Source organism: Acipenser ruthenus, chromosome 22 (genome assembly GCF_902713425.1).
Source record: "Acipenser ruthenus chromosome 22, fAciRut3.2 maternal haplotype, whole genome shotgun sequence".
Lineage (NCBI taxonomy): Eukaryota > Metazoa > Chordata > Actinopteri > Acipenseriformes > Acipenseridae > Acipenser > Acipenser ruthenus.
This window is the reverse complement of record NC_081210.1, coordinates 5,360,518-5,386,707: the sequence shown is the minus strand read 5'-3', so window position 1 is coordinate 5,386,707 and position 26,190 is coordinate 5,360,518. Positions and strand designations below refer to the sequence as shown.

Genomic DNA, 26,190 nt, shown 5'->3' with positions numbered 1-26,190 from the left:
AAAAAAACAAAAAAAATTTGATGAGAAGAGAAAAAAAAAAAAAAGAAAAACACAACAACACCACACACCTGCTTGCCCACAGCCTTTGAGATAAACAGGAAACAACGCAGACAAAAGCCATCATTGAAACGTAATTACATTCCTCAGTGCCCCACAACAGGACCTAATCAGCAGCACAAAGAATTCTGGTTTGCAGATAATTTTTTTTTTCTTTGGTTACATAGCGATGATCAAAGGGTCTTTAGTCACACTGGCCTGTGTTGTGTTCTGAGAGGCTATACTTTGTTTAAAATGCGTAATCTGTTTACCTGGCTGTTATTTTGCCAGTTCTATCTTATAGTTTTTAAATTTGTTCTGTGCAGAGAGAGAGAGAGAGAGAGAGAGAGAGAGAGAGAGAGAGAGAGAGAGAGAGAGAGAGAGAGAGAGAGAGAGAGAGGAGTGTTACTACCCACTATTGTCTCTCCCCTACTGTGCCAAAAAAGAAATGAAAAATAAAGCACCACAGGGAGAGATAGAGTTGGCGTGGACGTAAACAGAGAGATCAGAAGTAAAGTTGAAGGAAACACTGAGCAAGACATGGCCAATCAGGCAGTGGCACGCTCCTTGTATCTGTTTAGCAATACTACCGGGTGGTCCAAACACACCAGCAAAACACTCAATTCATTTTACTAAATACACATCCATGAAGCTAATTGTAAGGCCTCTGGCACTGAGTCACCAGCAGGTTGCCAAGGTAACAGCAAACAGGACTGCAGTCAGAACTGGAGGGGTAGACCCTACTATTTGTTTGTTTATTATTATTGGTTTATTTAGCAGACGCCTTTATCCAAGGCGACTTACAGAGACTAGGGTGTGTGAACTATGCATCAGCTGCAGAGTCACTTACAACTACGTCTCACCCGAAAGACGGAGCACAAGGAGGTTAAGTGACTTGCTCAGGGTCACACAATGAGTCAGTGGCTGAGGTGGGATTTGAACCGGGAACCTCCTGGTTACAAGCCCTTTACTTTAACCACTGGACCACAGACCCTATTGGATACCTGTACACCAAGATATAAGTGTTTCTGTTTTTTTATTGTAGCTTAAACATATTTAAAATGATTGTAATCCACTATTAAATACACTCAAATGAATTACTATAACATTAATAAATATAATAGTGTTAGTACAACATTCTCGTTTTGAACATTACAATGTACACAATTTTATTTAGAAACACTAAAAGGCGAACATCTATATTAGACAGGTATATTATAAACATCAGTAAAGCAATATTCAACTCTATGGACAGGGCCTCTTTGAAAAGGAGCATACGTGCTCAGACAGCCAGCCACCCTGAATGGCCCAATTCAAAACGATCCATTACAAAATGTAGACAGAGAAGATGAGCATTTGTTTCTTACGTGGCATGATGCCCTGATCTACGAGCTGCTCCCGAGTCCTCCTCTGCTGCAGCCTGAGCTGAAGAACTGTGGACAGGATAAAGAAAAGGAGGTTAGCCTTGCTTCTAGCAGCATCAGCAGCTCTGCAGTGTCCTGGGACTGTGCAGAGGTGCTGTGAGTAACACTGTGCGGTGACATTTTCATCACTCCACCCCGGTTCTCTTAAACGCTGGGCGGCTGACCCACTTTAACCCCGTCTGTGGAACGACACAGGGAGGTGCGAGTCTGGCAGCATATTGCTAGGAAACCCACCCACTCGTGAATAACGAGCTCTCACTTCCTGTCAAAAACTACAGAGAAAACCGCAACAGCGTTTTCATCAAGTTTACTGTCCAGTTTTTATTGCAAGAGGGTTCCTTCCCTTTTCCCCCTTTGGACTCGTGAAAAGGGCATAACTGGATAAATGATAAGATGATTTGAGTTTTCATTCAACAACAGCTCACAGACTACGTGACTATACAGTTTTGGTAAAATCAATAAGTGAACTAGTCCATCAGTCAGAAGGAAACTCTGTTCCAAGTGTCTGACGGCTATACTGAGGGACCCAATTGTCTCACTGGTGATGGTACACTAAAAGGTCTCTTTATGACGTAAGGGATTGTGCTGTTGTTTACTCCGAAACATTATTTGCGTGACCCAGGAAGAACCAAAAAGGTAGTACAGGTAATTACCAATTTACTCATTATGATAGGATTTAATAAAAAAGTCATTTACTTTTGTTTTATAACATTAACGTTACTGCAGGGAGAATTTAACGCTTGGCAAAGCCACTATTGTGATGTAATTGCTACAGTACATTGAAAAGGAAAAAACAAGTTGTTTTTGGAGCACCCATAAAACAAAAATACCAAGACCCTTTCCACTGTGGACAGAAAAACATATCAAGACACTAGAAACCCCAGTGACCTGGTGAAATTCTAATTCCAGTCAAACTAGATGATGGATGAAAACATTTACATTACACCCCCTGCAAAGGACACAAGCAACACTCTAAAGTGAGAGAACACTGGTCTGCAGTGGTCTCATCTACAAGGATGGTCAATAACTTCTTGTAACAAATGTGAAATAAGGCAACCCATGTAAACGGTTTGATTCATACTGGAACTGGCTAGGAGCTTCAATAGCCACACACAGAGGTCGCTCGACACTAAATCTCAAAGCAAAACCTGTATTGCCTCAAAATGTGACATGAGTTGTTCATCTGTATTAGTCAAGCGGAGGCAGGCCTGGTGTGGTGTGCCGTCTCCCTCAACCCTCTACACACACAGAATTAACCATTCGAGGCTTGTAGACGAGCGACCCGAAAGAAATATACAATACTCTATGTATTGGAACAATGGATTTTAAAGATAAGGTTATAATTCCTGGTACAGTTAGTCAATGACGTAGTGAATGAATCACCTTCAAAACACAAGAACCTCCATATCTACATCTTTTCAGTGCCACGGTATTGCCCACTATGACAATAACAGTACCTTCTGATAACAGTCATAACTCACGTTGCTTCAAATAAATGACGTTTGGCAGGGATTAATGGAATATTATTATTATTTTTATTATTATTATTAATATGCTCAGGGGTACAAGAACGAAAGTCTGTCTGCTCAAAATGGCAGTTAACAATGTGGAGAGATTTTTCAGGACAAACACGATGCAATAGTGCTATCTGTTTCGTAATAACCAGTACGCTGTATTATAATAAAAACAACAGTAAAATACAGGTTACTCTACTCAAATGTCTGTTGAATGTAAATGGAGTATTTAGGAATCCCCACGCTACACCAATTTATTCGATTTCCTCTTAATTCCCATTTATTTAAATTCCTTTCCAGCTATTACAAAGGCTGTGCGTGGGTCACATTGCCTGACTTGATTAGTATTTTTTTCCCAGTGTGTAATCATAAACTCTTTCTTTGTTATGGCTACATGCCCTCCACAAAACACATTCAATGTTTTTTTTTATACACATTTACACACCGTTTATTTCTTACCTCAAGTGTAAGAAAAAGGATTGACAAAAACATATTAGTATTAACTACTAGACTCGAATCGTTTGTTCCACTCGACACTCACAAGGTTAACCCATTCAATCTCATTGATCACAGTTATATGTTCAATTCCACTCTTTACATTCTGAACCGGGTAGACTCGGATTCCAATGCACAGAGTGTCGCAGAAGATTCACGTGGACCACCATATAGTAAATCGAAGTTTGCAATTTAAACAATATATTCCAGTTTAGCAGACCAGATGAGCTCCAGGTAAGTGCAGAGGTCAATGCCTCCCACCCTGAAGCTCTGGGTCTCCATCTTATCCTGGGATAAAATCCAGCTGGCGTGCCTATGTCTGCCAGATTCTTCCCCGGTTGAGAGGAACTGTAATTCTGAGGGGCCTCGACTCCAAAGCATAGCCAGAGGGAACAATTCTCAGCTGGCACAGGCACTGTGGCAGAATGCTTTGGCAGCATGTTCTTAAAGAGGGGATACAGCACTTTCTTTGCCTTGTTGGAAATGCGCACCCTTCACGTGAATGGAGACAGGTAGGTGTGACAAACTAGATTTGATACTTTTCACTGAATTCTGTTTAAAACTCTAGCCTTATCTTTGGCGTCAGCTTTATAACAGTTGTACACAATCTTTCAGTTTATATAGGGCTGCTTTGTGATTCGTCACACAGCCGTTGCTATGTAGAAAACAATGAAATAATGAAAAACATTGCTGAGGTCCCAGAATGTTAAAATGCACGCCTTTTAAAATAATGCTATAGATCCAGCATGCCAATGCTGAAGAACATCAAATATACTAATAAAATCTTTTAAAAATCAACCTGTTTATTATTTATAAAAAAAGCCATTAAATATATTTGTTGTTGTTCTTAATTTGTCACTCCTATTTATTATAATTGACAACAGAAGTTCAACATTCGTAGTTTAAGGAATATTAGGCTGGAAACATTCAGTGTATAAAAACAAACAAACACACACTTCTGTAATGTACACGTAATGGAATAATAAAAGCCTTCTGATAAGTGACCATTAGTAACCTGGCGTTTCCTCCAGCAATACATTTCCCAATAACATCGGACACACAGCAGCGCAAAAATATTAACCCCTTAACAGTGGAGCTTTTTGGAAAATGAACTTGGGGAAGTTTATGGTGCCAAGACTAAAACCCTGCACAGTACAATGCCTGTTTTATCATAGAACCTCCCTTCTTCTGTCCAACTGAAATGCTCTGCTCCACCCGAATATATAACTTTAAAAAAAAAAAAAAAAAAAAATCTGGGTATTTACCCGTAAAATCTGCCCTTTTAAGTTTCACTAGTTTTACTTTCACTAATTTTACTTACCTTATACCTGACCCATTTCAAAAAAGAAAAGTTTTGTACTTACAAATTATTATTATAAATTAACCAAACAACATTACACACAAACAAGTAAACCAAAACAGAGTCACAGCCCACACTCCCACGGAGTAAACATTCAACAAACCAAACAGCATCAATCATAGGGACAGCCTAGCGCTCCTCAGAACCGTCTCTTCTCAACTTCAACACAAGAGAATTGTGGCTGGTGTAGAACTCCCAACACATTACACTTTGACACTTATGCTCAAAATAATGCAAAGAAATTTCATAGATGCGTAAAAAAAAGACTTTATAATAAAAGAAAAACAAATCCTACTGACAATTCCTACAGAAACTGGTCGAAAACTCACAGCGACTTTTCCAGTTCGCTCAAGTATAAGCTCAAGTGTAGAGAGCAGGCTCGAGTTCCGTTTAAAAAATAACTGAATCTCCCTCCCTACCCCTAATGGGTACCAGATATCCGTGCACAAAAGGTGTTGGATCTCCGTGGGTAAATCCTACCTTCAATACAGAGAAAATCCTCTTTTAAAAGACCTTCTTGTTAAAAAAGCACAGCCCAGAACTAAGCTTCAGCTAGAAACGTATCTGTCTGGGGCAAATCGAAGAAAAGAAAAGCGACCCACGTGTGCCAAGAATCGCAAACACATCAGTGCCAATATCTAAAAGCAACAACAAAACGTATTACTGTTATTAGTATCATTATTAAAATTGCTAAAACCAAGCTGGAGCAGCTGCTAAATTACATGCTAGTTAGTTAATACAAATACATAAAGAAATAATTCCCTGTTGAACCAGGTTGCTGCACTGCACAGGTCTGGGTTAATAAATACAATATGAATTTCATTCAGAACAAATCCTCTGCTGGATCGTCACCTGATTTGAATTTGCCTCTGAACACAGCCGGAGTCTCCACTTCCAGGAAAGCCATCTATCTGACAGTTCTAGTAATCCGAGAGACTTGGGAGTGCCGGGCTGTGCAGGTTGGAGTTCCATCAATTTGTGCAGGAGGAGGGGCGGGAGAAAGTGTCTCTGCATTAGACATTCCGAGCCTTGCAATCCAGCTCTCTCTCTCTCTCTCTGGAGTCTGTGCTGCTCCACACAGCTCCCTCCTCACTGCAACACTGAGCCTATCACAGCCAGAGGTAAGGAACACAGCGAGAGAGTGAGAGAGTCAGCAAGGCAAGGACAGCCCAGTTAACCCTTGCTACTGGGAGGAGCTGGAGTTCTGAGTTTTTACAACACTAGGGGGGGTCTGCATGGGTAGGCCATCTGTGTCAAACGATAGAGTAGAAAGGAAATGTAACACTAAACAGATACTTGGGCTCCCCAGAAGCATGCTAGATAGAAATGAGTTCACTGGTATGGAAATCATGTTCTATTACCAGTCGTTAATGACAATCAAACATGTATTATACATTTTTCTAACTCTCTCAATTAGAAAAAAAAACAAAAAACACAACAATCTTAATTTACATAGCAACATTCATGAAGAAGTTCTTTACAGCTGGTACTGTAGGTTAAAATAAAATTTGTCTTTAAACATTTGTCTGCTTTCATTATGCAAGAACACATCCCAGCGATTACAATAAAAAATATGCGAGGAAGAACAGAAAGTCTCTCAAAAGTTTCCACTATATCCCAGCAGTGTCCTGTCAGCTATCACTGGGAGAGGGAGTGGGGGGGTTGTGTTAACATTGCTAGCCAGTAACTAAGGGACTTCAACTCTAATCACCTCTGGCAGTGTTACTCAGAACAGAAACCACTCATGGGGGATGGCCCACGCATACCGCGATGGTTTATTTGAACAACATTTCCTGTCCCAGTTCCTGCATAGCAACCCCTATTGATTAAGTAACTTGTCCAGCCCCCAACTCCCCCCTGACTATCATAATTTGCTGATTCATACTAAAACACAATATTGGGAGATTTGAGCCGGACCATGCTGCCTTTATGTTGCTGTAAGATTCCCCAAAGCCTTTCTTATATCCTACACAGGCTGTTTGGTCTCTGTGTGCAGCAATGAAGACATATCCTTAGCAGCTCTGCTCTACAGGAGACAGAGCAGCTACAAGGGTTAATAGAAGCCCATGGCCCCAGCTCAGTGTGAACTTCTGAGGCTCACAAGATCAATGCGTCTGGCTGAGAGAAAAATCAATGGAAGCAGTCAAGCACCCTGCATGCACTTCTCCAACCCGGATTGGTACACCAAGGGGCTGGCACTACATCAGTGTTCTGATGTGCTCCTAAATGACCTTACGATTCTGTACAAAAGAAACAGCAGCATCTACAAGCAGAAGCTCAGTAGAGGATGATTTAATAAGAGAACTAGTGTTCTACTAAAGAACGCTATACCGTGCATGCTGTAATAGTGTGTACAATCATGCATAAATATTGTTGGACTGCTTGTGGCTCTTAATAAATAAGTGGTGTGTAGAAATGATGAAATTTCACTTTCCCTTCAAGGTCCTGGAGGAAATAACATTTAGCCGCCTGATGGCAATGTCTGCCATGAGAAAATCTCATGAGAAAACCAATTTTAAAAGGGGGTGCAACTCCACAACCAGCTGTGCTGTCAATTCATCATGTTTAAACGAGCACTACATGTTTACTGCTTAAAAAGGAACTCTTTCCCACAGTTCAGTATACGTCACTGTTTAAAAGTCTCTTGATTGAACAGATTGTAAATCTGTAATTCTCCAGCCAAACCAAAGACTCATAACATTCATCAAAAAAGGTTCCATAAAATCAAGATTCTTCTCATACAGTACATGTACTGAAACAAACACCTAGCAACAAAAGACACTGCTGGGAAACTGCTGCTGTTCTCCAAGACAAAGACTCCAAAAGCACGAACAGTCTGGTAGCAAAAACTAAGCAGGGCCGTATGGAACCTGGGCGTATGCACTGGGATCATGAGGGCACCAGGTGGGTCACATGCTGGCGGCCAAAGGGAGGGTCTGAAAACTTAAGACGGATTGTCTACAAATTAGTATAAAAAAAAATAAAAATAAAAAGGTTCAGACAAAAACTTTAAATTATTGTAAATGTAGTAGAATAATTGAGTTCATAGAAGTGGTACCCCCCAAATGTAACGGGTTTGGGGGAGGGGAGAGGGGTACCCCTTGCCACTGCCCAAGACAAGACTGCTTCCCAGTATATCAGCTCCACACTCTTGAGATCTACTTATATGTTTATTTTAATGAAGTTAACCAGGTGACGCTCGCAAATATGTGCATTGTTTTTCCCAGCAGTCCTAGATATCCTATATATTGCAAAGGTTACTAATTGAGCAGGTGAGGGTGGGTGCAGTAGTGGGGACCAAATGTACTTTGACATCAGACAGGAAATCCCCTATTTAAAAAAAAAAAAAAAAAAAAAAAAAAAAAAAAATCGCATCAGCCCTGGGCCTGCCACTCAGTGCCTCAACCTAATTAGAAGATTTCATCTCCAAACAGTTTGTCAACAGCCTGAAGGTACAGGACATCTCGGTTAAATGAATCTTCCCCTGTGAAGGGTATGATGCATTCACTGGGGAAAGGGTATAAATCAAGGGGCTGCTAGGCATTAAAGCTTGCCGGACCCAGTCTCCCAGTTTCTCTCGTCTCTGCCCAGGACCCCTGTGAAAATGTCAACATGCCACTCAGCCTGGGTCAGTGCTGCCCGGTCCCTAGAGGCACAGCCTATGCCCTCCAGCCGGGATTCTCATGCCAAGAAAACATTTCCAGACGACGCGAGCTCAGGGAATGCTGGGATTGTGGGAACCAGACGCACCAACCAATCAGAAGGCATTTCCTGAGAAATCAACACAGGTTTTCCAGGTTGCTGAAGGTTAAGAGGGTGGAAAAAGAAATAAAGAAAAAGAAAAAATGAACCTAGCTGGGAAAAAATGAACACAGTGGAACAGTAAGCCACATCAGCGTTCACACTACATTTAAAAGACTCAGCTGCTGTTTGTGGATTCAACTGGGGAGGAACTCGTACAGAAAAGGGTGTTTCAAGAGGATTCTCCACTTGTTAATTAGCAACTGAATTTAAAGTTTTCACATTCATTCTTCCAGTTTTGATTCTTTATACCTTCTGATATTTAAAATTCTGCTCCGACACTGGAAATTCAGACCAATTCTTATCATTTACATCAGCTGCCACACTGGAATGTTGTCCCACATTAACATGGAACATTCTAATCTATTTTAAAGTAGAATTTTGATTTGCTCTTTTGAAAACAGAAACATACACTTCACTAATGTCAGCAAAGCACTCAACTCGCTCTAGAGACTAAATACGTTTTGCAATGTGTTTAATTCACATTCTAAGTTTAATTCTGTGTCCCATGACTAACATTCTCTGCTGCCACTTCCTGTGTACTGTTGCAAAATGTATTTTTTAAACAGAATTCCAATTGTTTAGAAATTTGTATACACATGACCTGATGCATTACAATTAGCAGGGGTACTGCACAAGCATAGAGAGAGAGAGAGGACTTAATCTAATATAAGGAGATGGTAACGTTGGCATTCAGATGGTTCAGGAGACTAATCCGAAGACTGGTGTTCACTGGTGTTGCAGTGAAGCTCTAGTAATTTGTGTTGGGCACTATGGGTTAGCATATTTAAGCACCACAGGAATAAACTGGATCCTTTTTGCTTGCTTAGCTGTTCACGACAAATGTCACATTTCAGAACTCTCACCTGGATGCCAACTGGCTGGAACAAGATGTTTGTCGTTGACTAGTTCATACACATTGCTTGCATGCTCTACACCTTGGATGGGCACAAAAGCATTATACCAAAATATTTTCACTGTCATCCACTTTCCCTTAACATTTGCTATGTGCAGGAATGTTTGTTAATTTACAGTTTTGAAGGAGAGCAGGCTGCTATTTAACTCTTAAGGTTGCACTCACCATTCTTCCGTTCATTGAGGGGGGGCAGGTTCGGGGTGAGCTGCAGCGACAACTCCTCCAGCTCATGGGCTACAGCCTCGCTCCGAGGACTGGGGGAGAGCAACCCCTGCATCCCACAATCCCCTTCGATCCCCAGCATCCCGTGGAGCTCCATGACTCTCCTTGGGAGAGTGGGAAGAGGAGACGAGGTTGCCCTGGTAACCAGGAAACTGGCTCTGCTGAGAAAATAAAACACAATGTTAACAAACAGCTTAGTGGAAAGAGAAAAGGAGGTTTCAAATAGCAGCTCAGACACTGGCCAATAAACCAGGACATTCTGGTATTCTCACTGGTCACCTAATTCCCTTGATGCATTGCCATTTAGTTTACAGACAAGAAACCGGACTAGCAACACATGCCAGTATGATGGATAAAAAAAGTCATATTAAGTTTTTTTGCTTTGTTGAGGGCTTAAATACCGATATACATATATGAAGCTTAGAGAGTTAAAGAGTGCACAGTGCTAGACAATGAATTGAATACATTCGGTGTTATTCTTGCTATTAAGTACTGTTCCCGTTCTAAGCTGAAGGTGAAATGGAGCAGCAAATCTGCAGGGACGGAGAAGCAGCACCGATTGTGAAATTGGATCTGAGCTCTGTAGGATTTCATACCCATCACCTTCGTGCATCAAGATCTTCAATAATGCAACCCTGGGGGGAGAGGGAGAAGACAGACAAACAATCTCCAAAACATCCATATAAATGCAATTAACCTGCAGCTTGATTTTCAATTGAGCCCACAATGTCATGCCACTTTTGCTGTTTTCCTAAGAAAGATTGACAACTTACATCATAACCTAGTTAACATATACTAGTGCTAGGAGATATACTAGGAGACAAAATAACTTTATAGAGGGTCATGGCAAGGCAACCAGAACGTGCACTTCTGGTGAAACATTTTGCCTACGCCAAAGTATCTTGACCTGTTTGTCTTGATGTCTTGTGACCTAAAGGCTTTGAAAATTGTGTTTACACGGATGTCAAAAACGGGTGTGTCTATTCAAAACGAGAAAGATGTTTCTCCTGTAGATAAAAAATCTGTTTTTTAATGATGCTATTATATTTCTCATAAAGTTTTGTTACTAAATAACAAAACCTTAAGATTTACTGAAATGTTATTGTTCTAAACGGCTAACTGTCAAAAAATGTTTATAAAATTGCAGCTTGTTTGTTTGCTTTTTGGTGCTTCAAGGCACCGTAATTAAAATGTAATCCTAGCCAGAGTCAATATTTATAGAACTGAAGTACAGAATTTCAATATTGATGTTGTTGAGAGACAAGGAGAATGAACCTGCAGCAAGAGACACAGCAGTCAATTCTGAATTGGAAAAGCATGATTTGTCACACTGACAAACCACCACAATAGTATGAGGAGATCAGATAACTAGTAAAGGCAGATCAGCGGTGACTGATCAGTTGGGGGGGGTATAAAAAGGCCACAGTTTGTGTGCTCTGTGTTGGGGTGTATGGAGAAGTAAGGAGAGAAGATTGGTGAAAAGAAAAAAAAAAAAAAAAAACCTAATAGACAAAGAACCAGGGTTTTGGTTGGGTAAACAAGCTTAGCTTGTCCCTTAGGTAGGGGAGTTTGGTGAACCAGTTGGGCTAACCAAGTGTAAATTTTAGGACTCCTAACTCCACCAAGGTTTAATTTTGTTTGTTTATTGTACATAATACAGATTGCACAACCACTCATTAAAACATAACATTGACTCAAGCATGCTGCCTTATAAAAGAAGACTTTTTGTGGTACTACGTCACAAATATAAATTACATAGGCTAAGTGAAGATGAATTTGCTATCTTTAGCCAATTATTAAAATAGTGAGTTTCCAGTTTCAGTTACTTATCTTCATTATTTTTAGTGATTGAGTATCCTGATTATTCTTGGTTATATTTTTTTATTGTCAGTGAGACAGCAGAGTTCATAATTGGTTCATAAACCTGACATACCCTGCCTTTTCATGTTTGTAGTTGAATTAATATTAAGTGGTCCTAGAGGTCTTTATTCTACAACAGGTTTTTTTTTTTTTTTTTTTTTAAAGGTATAAAATGGCAGAATTGCTTTGGGACCTGGCAGGAGATTTAATAGTGTCATGGCTGGAATAGAAGCCTGCTCTGGAAGGACTACATTCACCACCAGTCCTAGAGGGCCATTCCATTCCAGGCTTAAAGGGGTTAATTAAATGATCATTTTAGGTTCAGAGGTTATATTATTCCAATTTCATCATTAGGGACATGGTTGGAATCTGGACTAAAAAGGGTCAAGTTAGTGTATCGATTCAGGCAAATCCCAAACCCTTGCAGGTAAAACAGCAGATTCAATCCCCAGGCAGCACACAACTGTAAAAGCTGTTTGGATAGGTCTGGTGGGAAATTAGAACATTGGGGTTTTGGAATGTAAAATAGCACATATCTTAAAATATAGAATACGTGTTTCATTTCGCCCCGATTAACAACTGAATAGCAATCCACGCAACAGCTGCCAAACTCGCGTGTCTGCCGGTTTGTTTTGGCCACTCAACAGTCCGGCTGCAGGAATCAGACCATCACTGCACACATGAAACACTGAGCTGCTGACAGAAGGGGACTTGCCGTCTGCTTGTGCTTTGCTTTCCCATTCCAGTAATCCATCATGTCCTCTCGCACTGCCCTTGCTTTTCGGTTCGTATCTTCTAGTTCTCAGAGTCTGACTGGCTTGTTCCACCCTTTTCTCAAGCACTCAGCTCTGCATTACAGCTCTGGAGCAGTGAGGAATGATATAGAGCCACTCTCACCTGGGAGAGAGCTTGTCTTCACAAAGTGCTAAAGACACACTGCCACTCAAACTGATTTATTTAATGGATACTGGAAAAAGCCCCAGGCAAAAGTAGAACTCCACGTGTACATGTTTACTAATAAAACACATCACACTCAGGAGTCCTTAGACAGAGCGTCCTTTGCAAAATGCAGGGCTGTGAATTTTTCCCTATTTTATGTTATTTCACTGCATTTGGATGCACTGATGCCAATAGCAAGACAAATGTCTCCATAGGGACACACACTTCACTGGAGAAAAGGGTTTATTAAAGTACAAGGAGGCAGTGTGAAAGAGAAAGGCCTTGCTGGACAACTGAGTTCACAGGATACACAGACACATTATTCCCTGAAGACAGCTACAGTCATTAACACCAGATTGAAGACTGCTACAGTCATTAGCACCAGAATCTCAGGCACTTTGACTGAAACCTCTTTTTCACATGTCGAACATGTACTCAGGTTCACAGAGGGGCTATGAAAAACAGCCAAGTATTAAAGACAACTGACAAGTCCACAACCCCAGCCCAGGTCACCAACCCCTCGGAATCTGTAGTTGGAGCACAATGACAACGGAACTGAATTTCCTAATAAATTAGACAATGTACAGTACATTAGCTAATAGACAAGTTACAGCTGATGTTTTACAGTGTGCATCTTAAGGATAGTAAATTGCTCGTTTTATCTGGAAAAGCAAATTTAAAATAAATAAAATACCGGTGTTTTTAAACAAATATACAATCTCTGCAAGTAAAATGTCCCCAAATAAAAAACACTGTGAAAGAGAAGTAAACTGGCCAACACTTTACCCGAGTGTCTCTAGCTGTAACTTAATGTTTGGTTACATAGTAACTGAATTGTAAATACACAACCACATGTGAAAACTACAGTGTAATTACAAAGCATGCTAGCATCTGCCAGCAATATTCAATTTGCAATCATGCGTGTTGTTGCATTGAAACTACTCAACTACAGTGCTGTTACAGACACAATGCAAAGTGTTGCTGTAAACTATACCAGCAACAGAGCAGAAACAAATCCTCTCCTCACCTAGAGCAGGGTGGCCCGGCCGGGACGGCTGGTCTATCAGCTCAGGGGCAGGCCTTCACAGTGAGCAGAGGACCCAGATCACCTTCATGCTGGGTAGTGTTGATCTGCAAACAGAAATCCACATCAGGGCCAGTGTCAAGGGACTTTACAGTTTAGAACAGATTGGCCTTTATATACTAAATACTGGTCGAAAGAAAAACAACAGCCACGCAGTAGCTGACTTTCTTGTAATTTCAAAATGTTTTTTCTATTTAAAATAAAACAGCCCCTCAGCTTCAAGGCCACAGTCCTTAGGCAATGCTACCTACCTCCCTGCCCCTCGGCTCCAACCACAATGTTAACGAACAGGAGTGCACAGAGCAGAGCTATTATTATTATTATTTATTTCTTAGCAGACGCCCTTATCCAGGGCGACTTACAATCGAAAGCAAATACATTTAAAGTATCACAGTACAAGTAATAATACAATTGTATTATTACTGTAGCAACGTTTCTCCAAGTCCAGCTGTTTTAGATCTCTGATCAGACACGGCCAGGAGTGCAAATTGCAAGTTATGCTGTGCTATAACGCATGTGGTAATTACAGCTATTACTTATTTGTTTTACAAAGTCGTTATGTGTTCAGTGTTAGATGGTTACATACAAATTGACCAGAAACACTTTTGCTGCTCTTCTGCAAACCATCAAAATTGCTTCAGGCACACAGTATAAAAGAGATTACATATTACTCAAGTGCCAGTTTTTAAAAGGTAAATATATATTGTGCCAGATTGCATTGGCACACAACTGGCTGTAAGTTGCACAATTCTTATTATTTTAAATAGAATGAGAGTGAATCATGTTCTAGGAAAACGGCATTTGGCCACACTCTCTGTCCCTCAGTTCTTACCAGTAGGTAACGTTGCCTCCCAAGCCCTCAGCTTAATTACACGAGCACTCCGAGTCATTAAAAAGCATGAATAGGTATTAAAGGCACTTTTGGGAACACATGCAGGAGGTTTTGTGTGAAGAGCAATGCTCGCTTGAATAACCCTTCCGTTTCACATGCTAGGGTGCAACTTCTAGTTTAGGTTGCCTGCTACCTTTGGCACTAGCTGGCATTCTGTGGAGTGTATCTGTCATCTGTGCTTCAGCAGCACCATATATTGTACAGAATGTGTTACAGAAAATCAGAGGCACTGACTCTAACCTTTTCAAAACAGCTGCCAAAAAAAATGTGATTCATTACTAATCACAGTTCTTTCTTCAAGACAAAGGGTTTCATTATTTAAAAGACATGCATCAAAGACTTTCAGACTGTTTATTTTACTTGTTCTATATTTGAATCTCTTGCATCTTTTTATTGTTTTAATCTTTGGACACTATTGTTGAGCCACTAGGGATGGCTCGTCTTGCAAGGCACTATTTAAGAGGAAGGGTGCTGCAAATCCTCTGCTGAAATTGCTTGCTCAGAAACACAGACAGATTTAAAGCCTTAAACCTTAAGGGAAAATAGAACACTGATAAAAGTAGAGTTCACAGAACGTTAACTGTAGAGGAATTCAATAAACGCACAGCAAGGAACTCATTTTTGTGTTAAATTGACCTTGATTACGTGCAATGGTCCCAACATGCTGCCCAGGTATCTAGTTATATTTCTGCTGTTGCCTTCTGACTTCAGAGAGACTGAAACTGTGCCAGTCTTTTCAGAGGATAGCCGTTATCCCTCCTCTGCAAAAATCAGTGTCATAGGAAATGAGTGTAACACTCTCTCCAGCTTCACTATCTGATCTACTGGTCACAATCGGATCCTGAACAGCCAACGTTTTGTGATTTTCTAACCTCCGACAAGACAAAAAGAAAGCTGTAACAAACCCGAGTCAGAAGCACGTAAAGTGGATTGTAAACTTCTACTGCGGTACTACATCAGTGAATGCAAACCGGTGACTGTGCCAGACAGTCAGTGGCTCAGTGAGATTTACAAGCATTACAGCTTGTAACACTTGAGCTATTCAACTTTTTGTTGATTAGAAGGATTTTTAAAAGGGAATGGAACCAACTCCACAACCCAAGTGGTATCAAAAGCGATCGTTCAGGCCACCGACTTTGTTAAACACGTTATCTGGCAACAATAAACCCTTTGAAATGATATATGAAACCACTAAAAAAACCAAATGTTATAAGACTGGACATAGAGTTGTTTTAGCTTAGTACAGTGAACGAAAATTATGTTACCGATAAAACTGCAAGGGAAATATATACAGACGTGCTCAAATTTGTTGGTACCCTTACACCTCATTGAAATAATGCTTAATTCCTCCTGAAAAGTGATGAAATTAAAAGCTATTTTATCATGTATACTTGCATGCCTTTGGTATGTCATAGAATAAAGCAAAGAAGCTGTGAAAAGAGATGAATTACTGCTTATTCTACAAAGATATTCTAAAATGGCCTGGACACATTTGTTGGTACCCCTTAGAAAAGATAATAAATAATTGGATTATAGTGATATTTCAAACTAATTCGTTTCTTTAAATTAGTATCACACATGTCTCCAATCTTGTACACCTGGAGCAGTTTGCTCAGGAAGAGTGGGCCAAACTACCTGTTAACAGGTGCAGAAGTCTCATTGAGAGCTACAGAAAACGTTTGATTGCCGTGATTGCCTCTAAAGGTTGTGCAACAAAATATTAGGTTAGCGGTCCCATCATTTTTGTCCATGCCATTTTCATTTGTTTTCTTATTTACAATATTATGTTGAATAAAAAATCAAAAGCAAAGTCTGGATTTCTAGTAAATATGGAATAAACAATGGTGGATGCCAATTACTTTTGTCAGTTTCAAGTTATTTCAGAGAAAATTGTGCATTCTTCGTTTTTTGTGGAGGGGTACCAACAAATTTGAGCACGTCTGTACATGAAGCCAAACGTAAGACAAACCAGACACAGCTCCTCTTATCTATTGTAGGTAATAAATCTCCAAAGACTGAAAAAGCCTATTAGAAGTGGCTTTTATTTAAGACAACTCTGAATATATTTGAGGCTAGTCTGTACAGAAGTTTGGTTTGTGCGATTAGCTAGATTTAAATATTTTATTTTAAATGTTTGTTTGTTGTGAAGAGAAAGAAAAGTGAAAACACATTTGGGGATTATCTTTTGAAGGAGTAATATTGATCTTACTGGATTGCACTGTGTGGTCCAACCATCACGATTCTCTATCTCACTGTGTAACCTTCAAAACTCTTTACTAGCAATTGCTGACTCTGCATTTGACTGCCTAATGGTTTAATTGAGTTTTTGTCTCCGACTTAAAAGAACCAATTAAATAGGACCGAGGCTCATTAGTGTTCTGACAAAGGCCACTTTATAACCAAGACTGGCAGAATGAAGGTCAGACAATGTTGCCCGCATTGATGGAACAAGATTAAGCCCTTGCACTTCACTGCACTAATTTGGTTGTTGATCTTAAACAATGTTGGCAAAAGAAATGGATGTTCTTTGCATCTGTAAGTAGAGAAAAATAGCAGCGAACAAACTAGTTTATAATACAGCAGAGCAACTTTTCTTAGCCATTTCCCTTACAGACTTTAAACAGCAAACATCAATAACTAGTACCTTAAAAGTAGGAGGCAAAATACCAGAGAGCAGGGGCATGTTCTATCGATGAAATAACCACTTTAGAATTGCCTCTGTATCGAGGATGAATGGATGCAAGACACTTATTTTCTGGTAAATCAAGTGGGATGACTTAAAGGAAATGTGCATCTTCTTTAGAAATTGTAATCCCCCCCCCTCCCCCCTCCCCCCTCCAAGGGACAGAGAGGGATGCATAAAGGCCCTGTTTTGCCAAAAGATAAATCCTGTCAGAGCAGTCAGCTGTGGTTTGGATATTACCATGAAGCCCTTGCTTTTTAACAACATCTGGATAAGATAAATAGTGTTCCTGAGCCAGACCTGATTTCCAGTGAACCTGCCTTCATCATGATCAGAACCTCTTTCTACTCGAGTCTCCCTGACTAGAAGATTGATGACTGTGGCATCCAGGGCTAATGGGTCCAAAATGAGAAACAGACCAGTGTCCTTAAAACACTCTCACCTGCAAATCCAGACCCCTCTGCCTTAAAGTACCTTACAGCTGTTTACATATGTTGCAACAATTTTATGCTAAAAGTCTGTATCTAATTAAGCCTAAAGCAATTCAAGGCATAACTGACATTTCATTGATGTTTTTTAGGGAAGGAAGCCCAAGATGCTGTAATTTTGCTAAAACAAAAAATAAATAAATTTTGGCTTAAATAAAAAAGTTTACCTTTGATTGTAAATATTATTTATTTTTTTCATTTGCGTCAATTCAAATGTATCAATTTAAAATTATAAAAGGGAATTTAAAAGGGACTCTCTCTCCCGTTTGTAATGCATGCATATGTGGGTAGGACTTTTCTACGCTATTAAAAAGGTGTACAGTCGTATTCTATACTGTTTTAAAAAGAGCTTTTCCATTTTTAGGAAGGGTATTGCCTCATGAAAGTATCACCTCTATAGGTGTGTCCTATAAAAAAAATAACATATGGTAAAGGCAATGCCCTTTTTAAATTTCTGGTTTTCTTCCTGAATTTAGGATATGATTTATACCTTCGTATCCAATTCCAAGAGTGGAAGCTTGTGTCCCAACAGTTAAAACTACATCTACAGGTCTGCCAAAACAAGGTCCACTTTTCGAACTGCAGAGGAATGTAGTTAACAAGACCGTTAGAATTGTATTCTACATCACAACTGAACAGGACTAAACAAAGCAGATTTTTTATTTTTTATTTTTTTCAACTTGGGGTTGTAAGGATTATGCAAAAAACGTTACTAAAAAAACACAGTATTACTGCTTAAATAGAATACATGTTACCGTACATAAATACATGTCTATTGTTCTTGGTTAAGTTTCTCTTTTTCATGGTTTCCCATCATTTTTTGTATACTGTATAGCTGTCAGCTAGCCTCGTCCTACACACTGTGGTGACCTTGGCTCCTAGTCAGAATTAACAAATCAAGATTACAGCATTGTGTCGACTGAATTTAAACTGCTGTAAACCACACCTCCAACTCACTGGAACCTAGCTGTTGTGAATTACATTTGATGTGACTCAACTGAAACACTTCCCTCTGCTATCTCTCTGGATCTTGCTAACTGTTTTCATTCCTTTTCTTGAGAACTGGTTTATCTTTATTTTTTTATTTCCTGCACAAGCTTGTGCTCTGTAATAAAAATCGGTTTCTTTTTCTCTCTAGATCCTGCTACAGTACATGTCGTCTGTTTCGATTGCATTCTTTTATTTATTGTGATTTTTATTCATTGAAAAGTTCCACTCTGTGTGAAAAAGAAAAACGTTCCTTCAATCAAATGAGCTTGCAGTTGCAACAGAGGAGGCTGTGTGGTCCAGTGGTTAAAGAAAAGGGCTTGTAACCAGGAGGTCCCTGGTCTTTCGGGTGAGACGTAATTGTAAGTGATTCTGCAGCTGATGCATAGTTCACACATCCTAGTCTCTAAGTCGCCTTGGATAAAGGCGTCTGTTAAATAAACAAATAACAGGCTTCAGTGAGAAATGGTCACTGTTGCCTAGCAACGCCAGCCTTTACACACAAACTCAGGGGCAGATCAGACAGTATAGTGAAGATATACAAAAGCAGATTACCAATGAACTTGCTATATTTTTCAGCAGCTTGCAAGTTTTTGATAATTCCCTGCTGCTTTGCTGCAGTCGGTTATGGTGTGTATTTGGTCAAGTGTGGTACAGGCCATGATATTTTTTAATGCTGTTTTAACAGTCTTTTTACTTTATACAGTCTGTTTTATTAAATTTGTATCTAGCCGTCACTGAAACGAAAGAAACCCAAAATGAAAATAATGATTTGTATACCGACTACTGTCCAAACATTACAAAAAGTGAAGGAGTCAATTCAAACATCATTCAAATGGAATTAGATGAGTCTTAAGTGGTCTCTGGCACTTGAAAGAATTCACTTCAAAACCACTGCAACCCTCTTTCCTGTAAGACAGAGCTAAAAAGATAAACCTCAACAGTTTGAAATTAACAGATACTAGAACTATTCATCCCTTCTCCCGACAAGCTGCTTTGTTTGTTTTGTAACACGGCCCATTTTCCACTGATGTGCATTTTTGGTGGGAGGCAGCATATTCATTTTCTGACAGCCTGGTTTAGCGTATTGCACTGTCAAAACTAAACACTACACTCAGATAAACAGGAAAAAATGGGACCTGGTAGTTGCTCACCTGGTAAAAGCTGGAGGGGTCATGTGCTGGGTGAGTCATACATAAGAGGGAGTGTCGCAGCTCTGGTGCTCCTGCGGGTGGGGAGGCACAAACTATCAGGCGAAGTCCGATGGGTTTATCCAAGCATCCTGTCCAGAGGGTGGGCATTCAATTGGGCTTGCAGTATTTTTTATAATCTCTGGTGAGCAATTTTTTCTAAAGTTCTGTGTTGCTTGTTGTGGGGAGCTTACGCTACCTCTTTTCAGTTTGACAGCTCGATTTGGGGTCGCACTCTGTTGCTGGTGTTAATGCTCGCATGTTTCCTGTAATAACTGGCTGGTTATGGAAAATAACTGGAAGAGCTCATTGAAAAAACTGCTTGCCAGTTATAATCTATTACCGGTTGACCTGCATACATTATGACTTGTTACAGCTCAGTACCGACTACACTTCGATAGCGTACCTTTGCAATATCTGTTGCTTTCTTTGTGTGAAAAAAATAAAACCAAGGATTTCAAAACGCTTCCCCAGTGAACATTTATCAGAAGCTTATAAAATATTAAGCTTACATCAACTTACTGTAACGCTAGCAATTATTAAACTAACCCAAAGCTGACACAAAGAGTGCTGACAAGTTATACAGCAGCCAGCTTTGGAGATCTGACAGACTATTCCAGTCATGTACCAGTCAACTTGGCTTCTAAGAATTTGCCTGAAGTATTTTCCCCTTATTAAATGTTTCATTCAGGGAGAAAATTGCTTCCAACAGATTATACTTCCCTATACTAAGAGGGTGGACACACTGACAATAAACACAGCCTTGAACTGTTATAAAAAATAGATATAATTTAACAAAGAAAAAACCCAGAAGATTCATCACATCATTCATCAGTCATCAAGACTAACTAAGAGGCTACACCTCAGGAGGCCTGTGGAAATACACCCTTTCCTAGTTCCTACAGTTTGTGTTGATGGATTTGGGTGAATTTCAGAACAGAAGTGTGTCTCTGCCTATCCTGTGAACAGGATATCCCAGTAGGTCGCATCAGTTTGCTTTGGAACGCCAGTGCAAGGTCTGTGGGACTGGTTTGGGCCACACTGGGATGTTGTGGGCATGTGGTTCCTGGGCAACACTGGCTCAGACGAGGCAAGCCTTCATTATGTAACTGTCAGCTCTCAGAACAAAATGCAGGCTACAGCCATGTGCAAAACTACATATTGAATTGATATACGAGTTTGTTAACTGCATGGTAATAATTAACTAATTTGACTAATAGTCTTAACCAGGTCACCATAATCTTTCATATGCATTCATACATACATAACATTTTGTATTTGACAGCAGGGGTGTATATTCCAAGTTACTGCATTAGTAGAATGTACTAATAAATACCAAAACATTTCCCTGTCATATAACAGGGTTTAAAAACACGACAGTGGGAAATGCCTTGCTGTAGCTTAGCCTGGAGTAAAATAGACAGGGTTCCCTGCGCATTAAAGATGATGGGTTACAACAACATCCCGTACCGAGAAGGCAGGGGGGCTGGTCGCTGTTTCACATGTGAGGGGTCAGTCCAGGCCTGCCCCAGCTCTTCACATACTCACATCAGATCAAGGAATTTCTAAGTGTGCTTAAAGTGAGCGTCATATAAAATGTGGACATGGATATTTGTTAAACTAGAGTTTCGGATAGTGGGTTTCATCTAGCTTCATGTCTGTACCAGCCTTCATGAACGTTCTGTAACATTTTTATACTGTTCATTATTTTATTACTACCAGAAAATGTGCCTTTGCAAAACAGAGCCACAAATCTCAGGCTGCAGAACAGTTGCACTAACATGCACCAAAGGATTGGGTCGGGACCCAAAGGTTTTCTTCTAGCTATAAGTTTCTGGGAGCCGAGTGTAATAGAAATATTAAGCGTAGCCTCTAGCTTTTGTCTTTTATTAATTATAAATATATATTTATTTGGTTCCGGAAGGTTAGGAGTCTGTGCCACATGAACAGTATTCCAAATGGCCATACCCAAAATGACTACCGACACATTTATTCAAGATATTGTTTATTAATAGTTATCTGGCTGTTCACTGTACAGAAGCCCTACACTGCCAGTCAACCAGTCTGCTACTCAACCCTGCTGCCAAATACCTGACCGAAACAAGCATCTCCTGAAACTCAGCACTCTCTTGCGAGACGGCTATGAATCAGTGGGGTGCCGACAGACTTTCTATCCCAGAGCCGCTGCCAAGACGAAGGCTGCTGATCGGCCAGTGTCTGAAGGTAATGAAAGCTGCACAGCTGCAGTGTACAGACATCCCGCTCCTCTGTAGCGCTGCGCTAAATGTTTCAGCACCAGATGGTTGTTTGATCCGATCCATGAAATTCCTGACTTGTTAGGGAGGTGGAATTAACAGCCCATTTGGGAATCAATCTGGGAGGTGGATTCTTTGAAGGCTTAATAACAGGAGTGTGCCGGATTTGGAGGCAACACGTTCCTGTAGAACTGGACTTGCACAGCTCTACCTGCAGGGATGTTGCTACCCATCTGGACTTGCCAGTGTCTGGACCTGGTCAATTATCTGTTGCAAACTACCAAGAAAAACAAAATGTAAGAAAAAACGCTGTGTTGAAAAGAAAGCGAGGGACAGGAAATTAGAAATACGATTGCAATGTAACACTGAGCTCATCACAGGCTGGGAGCTGACCCTGCAATTCCATACGGACACATTCACAGATTTTTAAAAGGCTGAGAATTCTATTTATTTATTTATTTATTTATTTAAAATGTTGTTTCTGTGTTGGGTCATAAAGACACCAAGCCAGAAATGTAAAGCTCTTTTGTTGAAATGCTTTTTTACTGCGACATCAACCACAATAATTCCTTAATGCTACATGGAGCGGTGCTATGTATACAATGATAGTTACAGCAAAACAATAAAATGCAAGAGTAAACACTGGCCAAATACTGTTAATGGCCAATGGGAACTTTAAAATATAGAAACTCAACAACCTCAAGAGGACAAAAAAAAAAGTGTTCTTTTTGACCAGCAGGTGGCACTAACATACACATTCAACAAATATAATGTAATGTCCGATATGCAGTAGTAACTTGCTCAGCTTCACCTTTTTAGGAAGGCCTGTCCAATCAGTTTCTTGCCCCACAAAAGGGACATGTCCACAGCATAGGCGTAATTTACACAGGGGACATGTACCCCTCACTTTCATTATTTCAGATAGAATAATCTTTATGCATGCATCAGCTACAGAAACTGCCCACCCCACTTTTTAAACCAAAGTTGCCACTGGTCCACAAGCATTGCGATCAGGGGTGAAAAAACATTAAGAGAGCAAAACAGCTACCTCACATTCTATGAAGTCTAGTCAACTACAGCTGTGGTTTGATTGACATCACTAGGACACGACAGAAACCTCCTTCTCTTTTACATCGCTTGTATCGCAGGGCAAGGATTAAGGTTGGTGCTACAAAAATATTAACAAGTACATTTTAGCGATCCAAACATTGTGTATTTTACAAGTTTGTTTGGAGCAAATTATACACTGAGCAAAATACATTAAAACACACACACACACACACACACACACACACACACAGAGCATGTCAAAATTACACTTACTATCTCCTATTGTTTTACTGAGCTTTAAGCCTGACATTTAATAAGAACTACCAATCTGGCCACTGGCAATGTGAGAATTACATAGTGAGGGTGCATTTCTTTAATAAGGACACCTGCCACAGATCAGATAACAAAAAATGTTCATAAAAAAAAAAAAAAACACACACACACCACACACAACCTTGGTATGTAACTTGACAGTCTGGTTTTGTATCGGCAAGACAGATCAGCTTAAAATGAGGGGTGCTTAATATGCAAGCCAGACCCCCAAAACCAGCAGTCTCCCAATCCCTGCGGTTGCTATAGCAATAATAAATTAGCTGGTGCTTTGATGCGTCACTTCAGTGGCAGCGCTGCTCGGTCGAGACAATGGCAGCCAGGTATTTATAGACCTGAGAGTCTCTTCAAAAGGGATGAAACGCTCTTCTGAGCCATTCTGCAGAAAAACAAGTGTACCATCTGCTTTCAACAAACACAGCAACACAAGCACGCCTCGATGCGTCTACAGAACACATCAGTGTGCACAGCCCCATACTTTACCCTAGCCCCTTTCAAGAAAACACCTCAATGGACTACCACATGTAAGACCTTGTCCCTGTGAATCTGCAGAAAAATACACATTTGATGCTGATAAGCAAGTGAGCATTGAAGTGCAGAGTTTTCTAAATAACTAAATAAATCAATCTTGAATTCTTTACTAGAATATGAGAAGAAAAAAAAAAAAAAAAAAAAAAAATCCACAAAAAGATTTTGGTTTGCTAGGTTTCACAAAAGTGGGAGTTCTTAGAAATGCTGCAATGCCGACTCATATAAATCTGCATCCCCAGCAAAGAAAATTCACAGCAGGTCTCCACCTACACTACACTCGCATACAAAGATTCTGACAAGCCTTGGGTTAGGGTGGTTATTAACAAAAAAGCTGAATGATTAGCTAGGTATTACCAGGAAATAAGTTTAAGAACAAAGTAATTGTAACGAAGCAAATACAAACTAGATCTGAAATTAAGTTACTACAGAGTATACCATCCCATGGATACCAGATAAGATGCTGTAAATGGCACGGGTTATTTATTTGGGCAACAGAAAAAAAAACGACACGTGTTTAAGTTAGTAGAGAATCGCATCCAAAAAAAATACCCAAAAGCACATTTATATGCCCAACGAAAACAAGAGGGTCGATCTTATCCTGCATTTTCCATACGACTTGGAAAATCTCTTTACAATCAACAAAACGATTCTCTAAATTGAAAAATACGACACAGAAACCATTATCAGGAAAATGCAGAACTGAAGGCTCTGCTTCCCCTCTCTAAGGAGCACATTTGCAATACCTGTCATTAGGCACAGGTCCAAGTTCCCCAGCTGCTTCCATTTACAAAATCATACCTCAATATCCGGCAACACGAAGTTGCAATTATACATCCAGTTCTGAAGCGAGGAGCCGGGTGCCTTTTGTTGGCCACAATTGCATCACAATGGAAGGATGCAGCATGTTTATACTCAGGAAAATGAAGTAATCAAGACTCAACATGCAACAACAAGCTCCATCTAGGGAGACTTGCCAACAATTAGTCAGGCATGTCTGCCAACTACCTCCTTGGTGCGTTACGGTTTTAACTTTATTATAGTTCCAAAAACAAGTGCAAAGATGAGGTTTGGCTTGCATGTGTTAGATTAAAGCCAAAGGGAGGTTTTGTTTAATATTTTGTTTAGTATAGTTCTCAAATATCATACATGGCAGATAGAAGCCAAGGCATGAGGTTTGTGGTCAATACAGTTAAATGTTATGAGAGCCTATTTTAATTGTGGGTAAAGAGGCCGTTACCTATACACTGAAGCCTGTTGGTTCAAGTACTGTACATATCTCTATATTAACTGGAACTGCCATTGTCTTCTGCTAAGCAATGCTGGTCCAGCCATTAAACATGTGTACTGCACGTATCTTTCACAATATTAAGTGTGAATCTGGAACAAGGAGCTTGGGATCACAGATTACTGTGTGAAAAGGAAAAAAAAAAAAAAACTGGTTTTGGGATGAGAAAGTACAATTTTAATTTGTTGGCAATAAATCTGAGGTAATTTACAGCCCATGACCCCAATTCAGCATGCGAATTCCAAACAAGGGACCAGCTAATTCCCTCCCTACACTGTTGGTCTGCTGGAGGGGTCAGCTGTGTAACAAAATCTAGATTCCCAGCGAGAACAAGGCAGGATAGGATAACCAGCTGGAATACAACTCACCACCCTCCCTGACCTCCAAATGCGCCTCCTCAAGACAATGCTGGCTGACAGTCCTGTGCAAGAAAGAGCTTGGTTAACAGGATTAAGGGGGGTTCCCACAATAATATCAAACCACCGCAACTGAAAATGAGTTTCCGTTGCGGAGCAAGAAAAGCACAGCTATTCCCCCCCCCCCCCCCCCCCCCAAAACAAGCGTGTTTTCCCCAGGAGGTCTCCGTGAGAACTTTACACCTGACCTCTAACCCTTGGCTTGCTTTTCAACAACTGGAACCCCACAAGACCACTTCCTGGACCGAGTGATGAGATCTTTAGAGGTCAGTGGGGAGGTGAGGCTTATACTCTGACAAAAATAGCTGGCTCTGCTGCTCAGACATTAGGTTTGCATTTCTCACACTGTAATGTTTACCAGGATTCAAAGGGTGGATTACAGTACATCTTAAGTAGAAGTATTTGTTTTTTATACTGCACATTGATAAATAT

General features: G+C 40.2%; 1 protein-coding gene across 5 annotated transcripts in view; it reads right to left on the bottom strand.

The window, feature by feature from the left end:
• Positions 1-26,190, bottom strand: part of LOC117431361 (myocardin-related transcription factor B-like) — a 48,245-nt gene that overhangs the window by 14,875 nt on the left and 7,180 nt on the right. For 2 of the 5 annotated variants that reach the window (XM_058995868.1, XM_058995867.1), the window contains exons 1-2: positions 5,682-5,916; positions 1,404-1,469 (exon numbers count right to left, since the gene is read on the bottom strand). In XM_058995868.1, coding sequence (XP_058851851.1) covers positions 1,404-1,469; positions 5,682-5,736 — 121 coding nt within the window. In that variant the 5' untranslated portion in view covers positions 5,737-5,916. Of the gene's footprint in view, positions 1-1,403; positions 1,470-5,681; positions 5,917-9,711; positions 9,930-10,364; positions 10,404-13,594; positions 13,699-26,190 lie in introns of those variants that run through there. The other 3 variants (XM_058995864.1, XM_058995865.1, XM_058995866.1) reach the window with 3 other exon arrangements.